Source organism: Cucurbita pepo, chromosome 3 (assembly GCF_057944985.1).
Source record: "Cucurbita pepo subsp. pepo isolate OVF chromosome 3, ASM5794498v1, whole genome shotgun sequence".
Lineage (NCBI taxonomy): Eukaryota > Viridiplantae > Streptophyta > Magnoliopsida > Cucurbitales > Cucurbitaceae > Cucurbita > Cucurbita pepo.
Genome location: NC_141800.1, coordinates 3780079 through 3794090, shown reverse-complemented (window position 1 = coordinate 3794090; position 14012 = coordinate 3780079). Strand labels below are relative to the sequence as shown.

The following is a 14012-nucleotide window of genomic DNA, read 5'->3' as shown; positions in this document are numbered from 1 at the left end:
TCTGTTAACGGTTGGTTTGAGCCGTTACAATTTAGGCATCGATACATTTTCATGATACCGTAAATATTTTTTTTTTACCATAGTATAATGTTTTAACCTCGTGGAGTTTTGGACATGTGAGATTGGGCGGAGGCGTAGGCTTAAAACTGTTTGGTCTCTTTTGTGTATAACAAATAAACGTGAAATTTTTTAATTGTTTTGTACGAAACGGATCATGTGAAACAACGAATCCAAAAACCAAAACAATTTAATTCAAATCGATCTCTTGTGCTATTGAGAAAAAGCCCTTTGCCCAAAACCACACCCCGCGGCCCATCTCCGATCAGATCTGTTTCTCTTTTTAGCTCTAGATCTGCCCACCAACGAGGCAAAAAAAAAAAAAAAAAAAAAAAAAAAAAAAAAAACCCTCGATTCGTTTCTATCTAAAGTATTATGCAGAATTCTTGTTTCGAAATGCTCAATCATGGGCATTAAATCGCTGAGATTGAGAAGATTTGCGCATTGATTTTGCTGAAATGGGATCGGCTGAATCCGTTCAAGTAGCGGAGGAACGAGAGGAAGATGAGGATGAGGAGGAGGAGGAGGAGGAGGAGGAGGAAGAGGAGGAAGACGACGACGGCGATGATGGTGATGATAATGTCGAGCCGGTGAGGGCTGAATTGGAGAACTATTTGGTGAAGAAGGTTCTCGAGCAGGAGCCGGAGATGCTACCATGTCACGCATTGGCGTCGCCGTTGTCTCCTCAGCTGTCATCCCTCGGTACGCCTCGGTTAGGGCCAGCGATCAAGGTTTGGGATCCGTATAATGTCTTGGCGCCGCCGCCGCAGCTTCCTCCACCGCCGATGTTTACGCGGAGCTTCTCGTCGAGTTCTATTGATGACGATCGGGTGGTTATGGAGATTTTTTTGATCAGCCACGGGGAGTGTGAGTTGAATTTGAGATCGGACTTGGTTGGCGGGCGGTGCCCTGAGGCGGCTTTGACGCCGAAAGGCAAGCGGCAGGCGAGAGCGTTGGCGGTGTTCTTGAAATCTCAGGGGGTTCGTTTCAATGCCGTGTTTTCGTCTCCCTTGGATCGGGCTCGATCCATGGCAGTTTCGGTTTGCCAGGTAATTACTCGCCTCATTATGCCCATCAATTGTTTGTCATTTGTCCTCTGAGGCATTGAATTCTGTTTGAACTTGTGATTGAATCAATGTAACTTGGTTTGTTAGTCTCTTGTTCATGCTTTGTCTGAATTTTATGGAACGCTTTGTTCAAAGGACCAATGAATTCGATTTAGAATCTGTGAAGTTCTTAGCATAAACAAACTAAATAAGGAAGGGGCTATGCTGTGCCATTATAATGGTATAGTTTAGGCAAGCTAGCAATGTATAGCACTAGCATTCGTGTTAGATCCCACATTGGTTAGAGAGTGGAATGTTCTCTCTAACGACGTGGAAACCTCCCTAGTAGAAGCTCTTTAAAAATCTTGAGGGGAAGCCTGAAAGGGAAAGCTCAAATAGGACAATATCAGCTAGCGGTGGGTTTAGGTTGTTACTAATGGTATCAGAGCTAGACACTGGATGGTTTGCCAATGAGGACGTTGGGTCCCTCGCTGGCTCACAAAGAGGGTGGATTATTAGATCCCACGTCAGTTGGAGAGGGGAACGAAACATTCTTTATAAGGGTGTGGAAACCTCATCCTAGTAGACGCGTTTTAAAAACCTTGAGGGGAAGCTCGAAGGGGAATGGCCAAATAGGACAATATCTGCTAGTGGTGGACTTGGGCTCTTGCAAATGGTATAAGAGCCAGACACTGGATGGTGTGCCAACGAAGACGCTGGCCCAAATGGGGTGGATTATTAGATCCCACATCAGTTAGAGAGAAGAACGAAACGTTCTTTATAGGGGTGTGGAAACCTCTCTCTAGTAGACAAAGGAAGTTCGAAGAGGAAAGCTCAAATAGGGCAATATTTTCTAGCGGTAGGTTTGGGTTGTTAACAATGGTATCAGAGCTAGACACCAGATGGTGTGCCAGCGAGGACGCTAGGTCCCGAAAGGGGTAGATTATTAGATCCCACATCGATTGGAGAGGAGAACGAAACATTCCTTATAAGGGTATGGAAACCTCGTCCTAGTAGACGCGTTTTAAAAACTTTGAGGGGAAGCTCGAAAGGGAAAGACCAAATAGGACAATATTTCCTAGCGGTGGACTTGAGCTCTTACAAATGGTATAAGAGATGGTGTGTCAGCGAAAACGCTGACCTCAAAAGGGGTGGATTATTAGATCCCATATTAGTTGGAGAGGAGAACGAAACATTCCGTATAGGGGTATGGAAACCTCTCCCTAGTAGATATGGGAAGCGATATTTACTAACGGTGGGCTTGGGCTGTTACACTTAGTGCTTCGTAGCGAGATGACGATGTTCTTAGGGAGGGTTATAGATGATTCGTTTTGTTGACGATGGATCAAAATGGTTGAAAGTATGGCCTGCATGTTAGAAACTGATTGATAACTGTAGCTGATACAGCCTACAAGCGACTCCCTTATGTCTTTGGTTCTTTTCTCTGCATTGTTTCTTGAATTATGCAAGCCATCTATGCAATGAACTTGCAGGAAATAAATTTTACGGAGGAACAAATACAAACTTCAGATGCCCTTACAGAGATGAGTCAGGGACACTGGGAGCGTTGCCTCCGGTCCGAGATATATACACCTGAAACATTGAGCTTCATCGATAGAATGCAGCCCGACTTCTCTCCACCAGCTGGAGAATCGCTAAGGCAGGTTGAATTCCGTATGGTTCATTTTCTGAACGGAACCATCTTGGAACTTCCTGAAAAGCTGAGGTCAGACGTCGTATCCCACCATCCAAACGAGACACTTCAAATCTCGCACGAACTAACCAACTCAATCCACGATCGAGATAGCCAGTCTCTCCCATCCTCGCAATGGGATTTGCCTCAAAGACAACGACACGGGATCACGAGGAAAAAGTCTGGCAAAAGCAGGCTGCAAACTGTGACCACCACCGGAGAACATGAAGCTGACGACGAGCTCTCCCCTCGCGATGCAACTCACCAAAGTACACTTAATGATCTACGTATCAGAAACTCTTCCTCGTGTACGACTTGTATCGCCGTCTTCACACATTCAATTCCTATTAAATGTCTTCTCACAGGCCTCCTAGAATGCAGCTTGGTAATGCTGCATAAGTTTTGCATTGAAGATTCATCTGTGACTGTTCTACAGCATTCACTGAAATCGGGCTGGCAGATTAAAACGCTGAACGATACCGCACACCTCAGGCTTCTCTAGAGCAAGAAATTCCATTCCCCTACGGGTCAAGTCGAACACCGAACACCGTAGGAGGAGGATCTGTTGTTACATAATGGCCAAATCTGCCATTTATATAATTTTTGGATTGAACATTTATTTTCCCATCCTTTTCCTCATGTTTTTTTTGGCACTAGCAGGCAATATTCCTGCATTCCTGTTGTAAACTTCTAGTATTTATGATAGATTCCACCCCCAACCTCACACAGAATTATGATAGATTCTTTTGATATGTACCATTTTTATCAATTGATCTTCAGGCATGATCTTCTCGTGAAAACAGGTCGGTATCAGCTCGAGGTGGATGGAAAATCTACTTGCTTGGTTGTTTTGATCATAAAATGCATAAAATGTTGTTCTTTTTATCATCATCTGTAGACATTATCACTGATCTTCAGGCATGATCGTCTCGGGAAAACAGGTCGGTATCGCAGCTCGAGGTGGATGGGAAGTCTACTTGTGTGGTTGTTTGATCCCAAGATGTTGTTCTTATCATCATTTGCAGACATTATCATTGATCTTCAGGCATGTCTCGGGGAAATAGGTTGGCGTTGGAGCTAGAGACAGATGAGAAATCTACTTGCTTGGTTGTTTTGATCATAAAATGTTCTTTTTATCATCATTTGCAGACATTATCACTGATCTTCAGGCTAGATCGTCTCGGGAAAACAGGTCGGTGTCACAGCTAGAGACGGGTTGAAAATCTACTTGCGTGGTTGTTTTGATCCCAAAATGTTGTTCTTATCATCATTTGCTAACATGATAAATTGATCTTTAGGCATGATCTTCTCGTGTTAACAGGTCAGCATCGTAGCTCAACGTGGACGGGAAATCTATTTGCGTGGTTGTTTTGATCATAAAATGTTATTCTTTTTATCATCATTTACAGACATTATCATTGATCTTCAGGCACGATCGTCTCGGGAAAATCGGGAAAACAGGTCTGCATCGGAGCTAGCTAGAGACGGATGGGAAATGTGACAATGTGTCAATGTCTTGATCCCAAAATGTTGTTCTTTTTGTTATCATTTGCAGACATTATTGTTAAGTGGAAGCAAAAAGACAGCCAAATTGCTACTAGAAAGTAGAAGGAAAGCCTTTTCATGTTGTCACAAAACGGTGCCGTCACATGGGACTGGAACTTGTCCGCCATTAAAATGGCCATCTACTCAGATCGCTGGAATCTTTCTGTACTTCGAGGACCGAAACCCAACAAAATTACAGACATAACAAACGACGTCGTAATTTCATGTGGATAACAAACGCTGTCGTTCCCGTGATGTTCAGTTACCCAATTCCCAAAACTTCCTCTTTGATTGCTTTATCCCTTCCTTTCGCCATAATTCCCATCAATCTTTCAACCCACCACCTGTAATCATTTCTTAAAAAGCTCTCTCCGACATCAATGGCTACCGCCGCCGCCGCATTCTGCTGCGTTGCCTTGTCCCTGTCTGCGTTTTTTGCCTTATCTCCAGCAGCCGTCTCTGCAATATCGGCTTCTCCACCTGTTCCGCCGCACAGAGCTTCCCAAAATATGTCTTCGTTTTTCCCATCTCCGGTCGATGAGCGTTCTTCTCCCATTTCTGCTGCTCCGGCGCCGGCGCCGGCGCTGGAATCCGGCGAGTTCATTGGGAAGAGGAGTGGGTCCAATTCTGTGAAGCTCAATCATGGGATCTCAGCTTTTGGTTTGGGTATTTGTAGTGTTTTTAGTTTAAGACTGTTTCTTAACGTTTGATGTTTTGAAATTGTGTTTTTAGAACTGTCTTGAATTGTTACCAAAATTGCTCTGAAGTCGTGTGGGTTGATGAATAAATCACTATTTACCTTATTTTAAATATTATTCAACAAATCAATTTATATATTTTAATTTTGGATTAATTAATTAAAAATATAAATTAATATTTGTATTAATCTATATTTATAAGTAAATTGATTCTATTAAATTGAGGTTTTAATCTGATAAAATACTAAAGTTTACGAGTGTAAATTCATATTTACACGAGAATGTAATGTCAAAATACAATTTATTCATTAAATTATTTTTTTAATACAATTAATTAATCTTTTTTTGGAGAAGGGGTAAAAAAATACGATAAATTTTAATCTTACAAATTTATTTCACAAATAATTTAAAATTTTAAAATAAAAAAAAGGATTTTATTATATATAAAAATCAAATATATGTCTATTACATTAGTTAATTTTAATTTTAATTTTTTCATTTTCAATCACTTATTAGAGAGGAAATTAAAATTTCAAGAAATTATTAAAAACGAAAAATAAATTCTAGGAATTTCCAAATAAACACAATCCTTTCCTAATTATTTTGTTTTTTAAAATAAAACTTATAAACACCCATTATCTATTTTTTAAAAACAATTAAAAAAAAGAGTAGTTTATAGACAAATTAAAAAAAAAAAAAAACTTGATTTTTTTATTTTATAAATTTAATTTAAAATTCAAATCTCTTCAAAATTTCACTAAAAATTTGTTAAAAGAAAATATAATTTTTTTTTAAATTAAAAAAAAAAAGGATACGAAAGAGACTGCCTAAAATGTGTACGGTCGTAATTAACAAATTCATAAAATATGTGATTTTAATTGATATTGATATTAGGGAAACCGGAATTGCTTGCCGCCGCTAACAAGAAACAGATGTGGAAAGGGAAGCTAAATGAGCATGGCGGACACTGACCAGAAACAAGAAGGTTTCTACAAATGATTTGTGAATGGGAATTCCGAATCGCCGTTCAGTTGAATTGGCGCTCCATTTGAAGCTCTGTTGGCGCCGATACTCGAGCAATTCCAATCTCGCGACATGGTTCAACAAATACGTTGATAAATCCAATGTGCATTCATGGAACTCAGTCATCGCCGATTTGGCTCGCAGTGGCGATTCGGTTGAAGCCCTTCGTGCCTTCTTCTCCATGCGGAAGCTTGGCCTCAGCCCCACACGCTCCACTTTTCCCTGCGCCATCAAATCCTGTTCCGCTCTCTGCGATCTCGTTTCCGGCAGGATGTCTCACCAGCAAGCGTTTGTGTTCGGCTTCGAGAATGATCTTTTTGTGTCATCCGCTCTTATCGATATGTACTCGAAATGTGGCGAGTTGAAGGATGCACGAGAACTGTTCGACGAAATTCCCCTTCGAAATGTGGTCTCGTGGACATCGATGATTACCGGGTAATGTTATAACTAATGCTGTATCTGAAAGCTTAAGTTGATAGATTCAAGTAAATTTGAACTTTCACTCGTTGAATTTGAACACATAGCCATCTTTACATGACTTCCTCCTACTTGCTAAGGGATTATGATAAGTTTAACATGTTGTTCATATTCTTATTACTCTTGTACTCATATTCGCCATTTTTTTCAAGATAACCATGTTAAATCACCCAGAGTTTAAGTTGAAATTTAATCTTGTACTCATATTCTTTACAGGTATGTCCAAAATGAGCAAGCAGACAACGCCTTGTTGCTTTTCAAGGACTTTCTGGAGGAGGAAACTGAGGTTGGAGATGCCAATTACATTCCTCTCGATTCAGTCGTGATGGTTTCGGTTTTATCTGCCTGCGCTCGAGTTTCAGGGAAGGGGATCACGGAAGGAATTCATGGCTTTGTGGTAAAGAAAGGCTTTGATGGGAGCGTTGGAGTTGGAAACACATTGATGGATGCATATTCAAAATGTGGGCAGCCTTTGGTTTCTAGGAAGGTTTTTGAATGGATGGAAGAGAAGGATGAAATTTCTTGGAACTCTATGATTGCAGTGTATGCTCAAAGTGGGTTATCTGGGGAAGCTTTGGAGGTTTTCCATGGAATGGTGAGGCAAGTTGGTGTTCTTTACAACGCAGTGACACTATCGGCTGTTCTATTGGCTTGTGCTCATGCTGGGGCATTGAGGGCTGGCAAGTGCATTCATGCTCAGGTGATTTAAATTTGAACCCACTAAAAATGTGATATCCACGTTGCTTGGAGAGGAGAACGAAGCATTCCTCATAAGGGTGTGGAAACCTCTCCCTAGTAGACACGTTTTAAAACCCTGAGGTTGACGACAATACGTAACGGGCCAAAAAGGACAATATATGCTAGCGGTGGGCTTGAGCTGTTACAAATGGTATCATAGCTAGACACTGGGCAATGTGCCAGTGAGGACGCTGGCCCCCAAGGGGGGTGGATTGTGAGATCCCACGTTGGATTGAGAGAGGAACGAAATATTTCTCACAAGGGTATAGAAACCTCTCTCTAGTAGACACGTTTTAAAATTGTGAGACTGACGGTGATACTTAACGAGCCAAAGCAGAAATATCTGTTAGCGGTGAGCTTGGGCCGTTACAAAAAAACTTTGAATCTTATTTGTTTTAAGTTAAAAAATACCTTTGGCTCTCAAATTTTTACGGAAATAACAATTTAGTGCCTAAACTTTAGTTTTGTTCTTTCAAATTTGTAACAATTTAGTGTTTAATAAGTAATAAATTGATTAGGGATCAAATTTGTCTGTAAACCATATGAAAGACTAAGTTGTTATGTGGTAAAAATTAACAATTAACTTTGTTGAGATTGATCATAATAGGAATTTGCTGCTGATTCATGTAGGTGATAAAGATGAATTTGGAGGAAAATGTGTGTGTTGGTACCTCCTTAATTGACATGTATTGCAAATGTGGTAAAGTTGAAATGGCAAAGAAAACTTTTGATCGTATGAAGGAAAAGAATGTAAAGTCATGGACGGCCATGGTTGCTGGTTATGGCATGCATGGCTGCGCCAAAGAAGCTCTCGACATCTTCTACGAGATGGTTCGGGCTGGAGTGAAGCCAAATTACATCACTTTTGTATCTGTTCTTGCTGCATGCAGCCATGCTGGTTTGATAAAAGAAGGCTGGCACTGGTTTAATGCCATGAAGCATAAATACGATATCGAGCCAGGTATCGAGCATTACGGTTGCATGGTTGATCTATTAGGACGTGCAGGATGCCTTAATGAAGCTTACAATTTAATCAAGGGAATGAAGATGAAACCTGATTTTGTTGTCTGGGGCTCTCTTCTTGGGGCTTGTAGAATCCACAAGAATGTGGACCTCGGCGAGATTGCTGCTCGAAAATTGTTTGAACTCGATCCAAATAATTGTGGGTACTACGTATTACTTTCGAACCTTTATGGAGATGCTGGAAGGTGGGCGGATGTCGAAAGGATGAGAACGATGATGAAGAATCGTCAATTGGTTAAACCGCCCGGGTTCAGTTTGGTTGAACTGAAAGGCAGAGTTCATGTTTTTCTGGTTGGAGATAAAGAGCATCCTCAACATGAGATGATTTACAAGTATTTGGAGAAACTAACGTTGGAGCTTCAAAAGATAGGCTATGTGCCAAACTTGACCTCAGTTCTTCATGATGTTGACGAAGAGGAGAAAGAACTCACTTTAAGAGTTCACAGTGAGAAACTTGCTGTTGCCTTTGGAGTGATGAACTCTGCTCCTGGAACAACCATAAACATCATTAAAAATCTTAGGGTCTGCAGAGATTGCCATACCGCCATTAAGTTAATTTCTAAGGTTGTTCGTCGAGACTTTGTCGTCCGAGATTCAAAGCGGTTTCATCATTTTAAGGACGGAGTATGTTCTTGCGGTGATTATTGGTGACACTTATCAAGGACTTGATTAAGTACTTCGAATCGACTCGATCCGATTCTCGGCTTGGATGAAGCATCTGAATTGTAACTGAGCTTGGGCTCGAACGTCGATCTTATTAAACACGGTATATGCTCGAATTGTTATAGGGGTTTCAAAAACATGGTTTATGGCCCATGCTCGGAATCTAGGCGAGGAGGGCGGTTTCAAAAGCAATGTCTATGGCCCATGCTTAGAATTAAGCCAAGAGTGTAAGCAATTATCTAATGTTGAAGGAAACTCCCCAAGTTGACAACAATCGACCCAACCGTCGGGTCTTCGAAATTTTGGTCGACTCAACGCACAACCCTGATCCCTATTTTAGATGACAAAAATGTATTAATAGAGAATTATCCTTCATTAAAAATACGCAATTTTTAGTTAGAAATGTGAATTATTTGAATGGCATAATGATGATATGAGACGAATTTGCAAATGTTGGAGGATGAAAGTCCCATCGGCTATAATGATCATGGGTTCATAAGTGAGGAATACTAACTCTATCGGTGTGAGCTTCAGGAAGCCAGCAAAACCACGAGGGAAAATGACTCACCAGGGCAGCGCTGTCATTGGGAATTTTAATTTTTCTGACGAGGTATAAATACGGGGCGCAACACTCTGAACTCTTCATATTTGAATTGGAATTTTATTACCATTTTCGTTTTTCCCTCCCCCTCTCTCGCTCTCCACTTCTTCCATGGCCATCTCAGAATCTCCGTCCCGTTCTTCTCCTAATTTCCTCTACTCCTCTTCGACCTTTCTAATCCACAAGATCCTCGAATCCTCCATTTCGATGAAAGCCTTTGCGATTCCCTCTCCGACTGAACCGAAAAAGAAATTGGAAATGTATTCACCGGCTTTCTACTTCTCTTTGCCTCGGTGGAAGCCTCCGCTGCGGTCTCACTCGCATGGCCGTCCCTCCTCTCGATCTCGTCACGTGCAATATTCAGGTGAATACTGCCTTCTCAAAAGTGTAAGTTCTCAAGGTTTTTGAGCGAATTGATTTTCATCCGTATTTTAATATTTCGGAAATTTGTGGCTGTTGAAGCGTTTCTATAAATTTAGGCATGTTTCCTCAAGGATGCTGAACTATATTGATCTTTATGCTACAAATTTTCGGCATTATTAGTCATTTCAATCAGATCGCATTTCTTGCTTGTTTCTAGTCTATATGCTTGATCGTGTCTCGATGATCTAAATATTTAGGATTCAGTTTTATTGCAAGATAAACTAATAATAGATTAAGAAGGGAAAATGAGTGAGTTCTGTATGAAAGCTTCTTAAATGGCAAATATATATGTGTGTGTGTATATATATATATGCTCTAAATATTTAGGATTCAGTTTTATTGCAAGATGAATCAATAATAGTTTAAGAAGTGAAAATGAGTGAGTTCTGTATGAAAGCTTCTTAAATAGCATATATATATATTGAAAGGATGCTCTGTAGTCCGTCCTGCAGATGGAGTGGATTAGCTATCTTGAGATTTTGGCACCGAGCGGTTTGTTGCAGAAGCATGATCTTATAGTTTCACGAGTCGTTTTAGAGTTCCATATTCGATCTGTTGCAAGGTCTGTGGTAGTCGTACGAAATTATTTGTTATAGCTCTGTTTTCTCTTGCTTGATAAAGACGTGCTAAGCTGCATTTCCTTGTGAAATTTGCTTTATCCGTAATGTTACTGACTGACCATGCTAATATAAAGCATAACTCGTTATATGTTGAAGAATGATAGCAGATCTCTCTCTCTCTCTCTCCGGAAAAGAGAAATGATCAATTATTGTGCTTAGGTTTCTCATCTTGATAATCTTAGTTCTCAAAATATACCAGATTATGCCGTGTGTTCTCTGTTTTGTGAAATGCTTGTTGGTTGTTTTCTTTAATTATTTTCTATTAGATGAAATCTCTTGCCTTCCTTCTTCCTTGCGTTTTGCTATCTTCTATGTATTCTATCATAATACTCTTCAATATATATATATATTTCATACATTTATTTTTATGAAATTATGTAAATAAACTTCTAAGATGAATTGAAATCAAATAAAATGTTCGATGTGTATTTTAGTTCAACAACATATGAAGGTATAGATTTCAGATTTCTAATTTTTGATTGATTGATGTTATATGTCTTAATCAATTAAAGTTACGTTGAAATTGACATACATTTGATGTTCTCTATCCATATAAAAACATAATTTGTAATTTAATGTTTTCTTTAAATCCACATAGCTTATAATAATGTGCATCACTAAATTACATTGGGAAAATGTGCCATTTAGTGATTGTCTCATTATTTTCTTCGAATTGAATTTTCCGTTGTAATTGGCAATTTTGTTGGAATATGTTTTCTTTTGCTAAATATATCATACTCTAGCATATTTCTACAACAGTATGCTGTGTTTATTATGGACATAAGTCCTTATGATATATATTTTTTTTTCACTCAAAATTTTCTATGGAGATAGCTACGATCTTTCTTTTACGAGCCAATTTTGTAGGACTTAAGTCCCATTCCCAACAATACTTTGAAGTACTGTGTATGAAAAAAATTTGAATATCATAACTTATTCATACTAGTAATAGCATTTCCAACGTTCTAAACTTATTTTTCATCCTCAATCAATTTTTTTGTCCTGTGATATATATGATATTTCCTTGTGTGTTCAATTCGTATGCCAACACTAGCATTTCATCTGATTTTGGAGTTCATCTAAAGGAGCAGGGAATCGGGCCTCTATAGGGGTGGGACGCAAGTATGGTAACTATGAATTCTTTAAGAAATACCATTCAGGTATAAATTGGTCCCAAGTATGCAGCAAAGTACAAGACATTGATCTATCTTGCTGGCTCTACATCTGCTGAAGTGATTGCAGATGTTGCTCTTTGCCCATTTGAAGCTGTTAAAGTTAGTTCAAACTCAGCCAGGAGGTCTGTCTGATGGCCTTCCCAAATTTGTCAAATCTGAAGGTGCCCTTGGGTAAAAGCTCACTCTATGATCGTCTTCTGTATCCTCTCTGTATTTAATTGCAAAGCTTGGTGCCTGCTTGTACAATCTGTGTTTTTGTAGTAACCAATTCGTTTTTGCAGGTTGTACAAGGGTATACCATCTCCTTTTCCTTGGTTATCGCATGCAAAAAAATAAATAAAACCATTACGTTTTACAGATACAAGGATGAAGTTTGCAATATTTGAGAACCTGGTGGAACATCTACGAGCATAGCGTCTGTGAGGTAAGTATTTGTACCTTAAACAGTTTGATACATCCCCGACTTTTTTCTTTTTAAAGTAGGGTAAAAATAATTCTATACTCCTAACTTTTAAAAATTCTATCAATTAAAAATTTAAAATTAACTTGAAATTTCCAAAAAAAAAAAAAAAAAAACTTATTAGATGTATTAATGTTTAATGTTTGAAGGAAACAATTTCTGGATACAAAAAAAAAATTTCCAGCAATTTTGAATATGAGAAATTAATGTTTAATGTTTTCCATTTTAGTCTATGAATTTTCAACTGACTAAATATCCATGTTTTTAATAGATCTTAAATTGAGTCTTTTAAAATTAATTTTTATCAAAAGTAGTTATATAATAACAATAATAATAATTTTCATGTGAATGGTTTTTCAAACTCTAAAAAGAAATGCTATACATGCTAATTAAAAAAACAAACTAATAGCATAGACAAAATTTGAGTTTCTTGAAAATGAGTAATTTAGAGTTAATTAGAATATTAGGGGAGGGTAGTTTTCTGTCACATTGCCTGCCGCAATGAGAGAACCATAAAAAGAGAGCCACGCAGAACGGGTAGTAGTCTACACCCTGATCTCACGTGAATTTTCCTTTTTTGTTTTAGGGGATGATTCTACCTTGTATAAAACTAGAACTAGATTAAATTAAACCACAAGTTCTTATTCTCTTATCCAACAAAAAATGCGTTTGAAGTATGTGACTAACAAGTATCTTGATCTATTCTATTTTTTTTTTTAAGTTGTTACAAAAACAGACAATTAAAATGTTAAATATACAAAAATTCAATTCTTTAAATCAAAATTATTAGATGTAATTAATTATAGAACTATTGTTTTGATGGGATGATTGCTAGAATGGAAAAGAAAACTACATGTTACTATTATAGCCCATTCAATATAATTTATGAATTAAAAATAATAATACAAATCTACTATAAAATAAAATAAAATAATGTGAAACGATACAAAAGGAACTTTATTTCTAAAGTAGAATTGGAATGTGATTACACATTTAAATCGTTTAATTTTAACAAATAGCAAATACGAAAAAATCATATATGAAACATACCCAGGTTTAAAATCAGTCGAACTTTGAACGAAACAATTTCTGGATACAAAAATGGGGGTCTTATATATTAGCTTTTAAAAGGCAGTAATCTTAAAAAAAAAGGATTAAAAGTTTTTCTTGGAAATTAGCTTGTAAAAGACAGTACCTTTAAACAAATGACTTTTCACTCAATATGCAATTTATGAATAATAGAACTGACAAAATTGGTGACCTTTTAATGTTTTGAAAAATTAGAAACCGGTCACATGAACCTCCAATATAGAGACTTCCAAACTAATCTGGTTTAAAAAAAAAAAAAAAAAAAGATTAAAACTCACATCGAAGATGAACCGATATTGGCACTATAAAAAAACGAGAACAAATAAGTGTAATCCTACGTGCCTAAAGTTACTTCTAAATTCATTGTGAATCTAATGGCATGTTTGAGAGTAGAAATGGTTAAATTCACTCTGGTCAAATCCAAAATCACTCCCAAGCATGCCTTTAACTATTCAAAATCAATTTAATATTTGGCTCTATACTTTTAAATGCAATTTGTTGAATAATGAAAATTGATTTTGAAATGATTCGAAGACATATTTGGTGATGTGGAACAAGAGAACTGTGATTTTAGCAATTTCTAAACTATTCCAGAACGTGCCCCATGTAGTTCAGTGGTTGAGACGTCGCTTTTTCACCCCAGACCTTACATTTCTAGAACTATAAAGAATAAATTCATCG

General features: G+C 37.9%; 2 protein-coding genes and 1 pseudogene across 3 annotated transcripts; all 3 read left to right on the top strand.

Annotated features, from left to right (window-relative positions):
* Nucleotides 1–329: 329 nt before the first annotated feature.
* LOC111790425 (uncharacterized) lies at nt 330–3535 on the top strand. Its single transcript, XM_023671312.2, has 2 exons — nt 330–1106; nt 2597–3535. The coding sequence occupies exons 1-2, from the start codon at nt 516–518 to the stop codon at nt 3296–3298; spliced, it is 1293 nt and encodes a 430-aa protein (XP_023527080.2). The 5' UTR covers nt 330–515; the 3' UTR covers nt 3299–3535.
* A 2334-nt stretch (nt 3536–5869) lies between these two features.
* On the top strand, nt 5870–9414 carry LOC111790420 (Tetratricopeptide repeat (TPR)-like superfamily protein). Its single transcript, XM_023671305.2, has 3 exons — nt 5870–6497; nt 6756–7239; nt 7908–9414. Exons 1-3 carry the CDS (start codon nt 6046–6048, stop codon nt 8949–8951), a joined length of 1980 nt encoding a protein of 659 aa, XP_023527073.2. The 5' UTR covers nt 5870–6045; the 3' UTR covers nt 8952–9414.
* A 132-nt stretch (nt 9415–9546) lies between these two features.
* Nucleotides 9547–12196, top strand: LOC111790427 (mitochondrial phosphate carrier protein 3, mitochondrial-like; annotated as a pseudogene). The gene is made up of 4 exons (XR_015420479.1): nt 9547–9951; nt 11662–11953; nt 12064–12074; nt 12141–12196. The product of XR_015420479.1 is annotated as a mitochondrial phosphate carrier protein 3, mitochondrial-like (transcript).
* The last annotated feature ends 1816 nt before the right edge of the window (nt 12197–14012 follow it).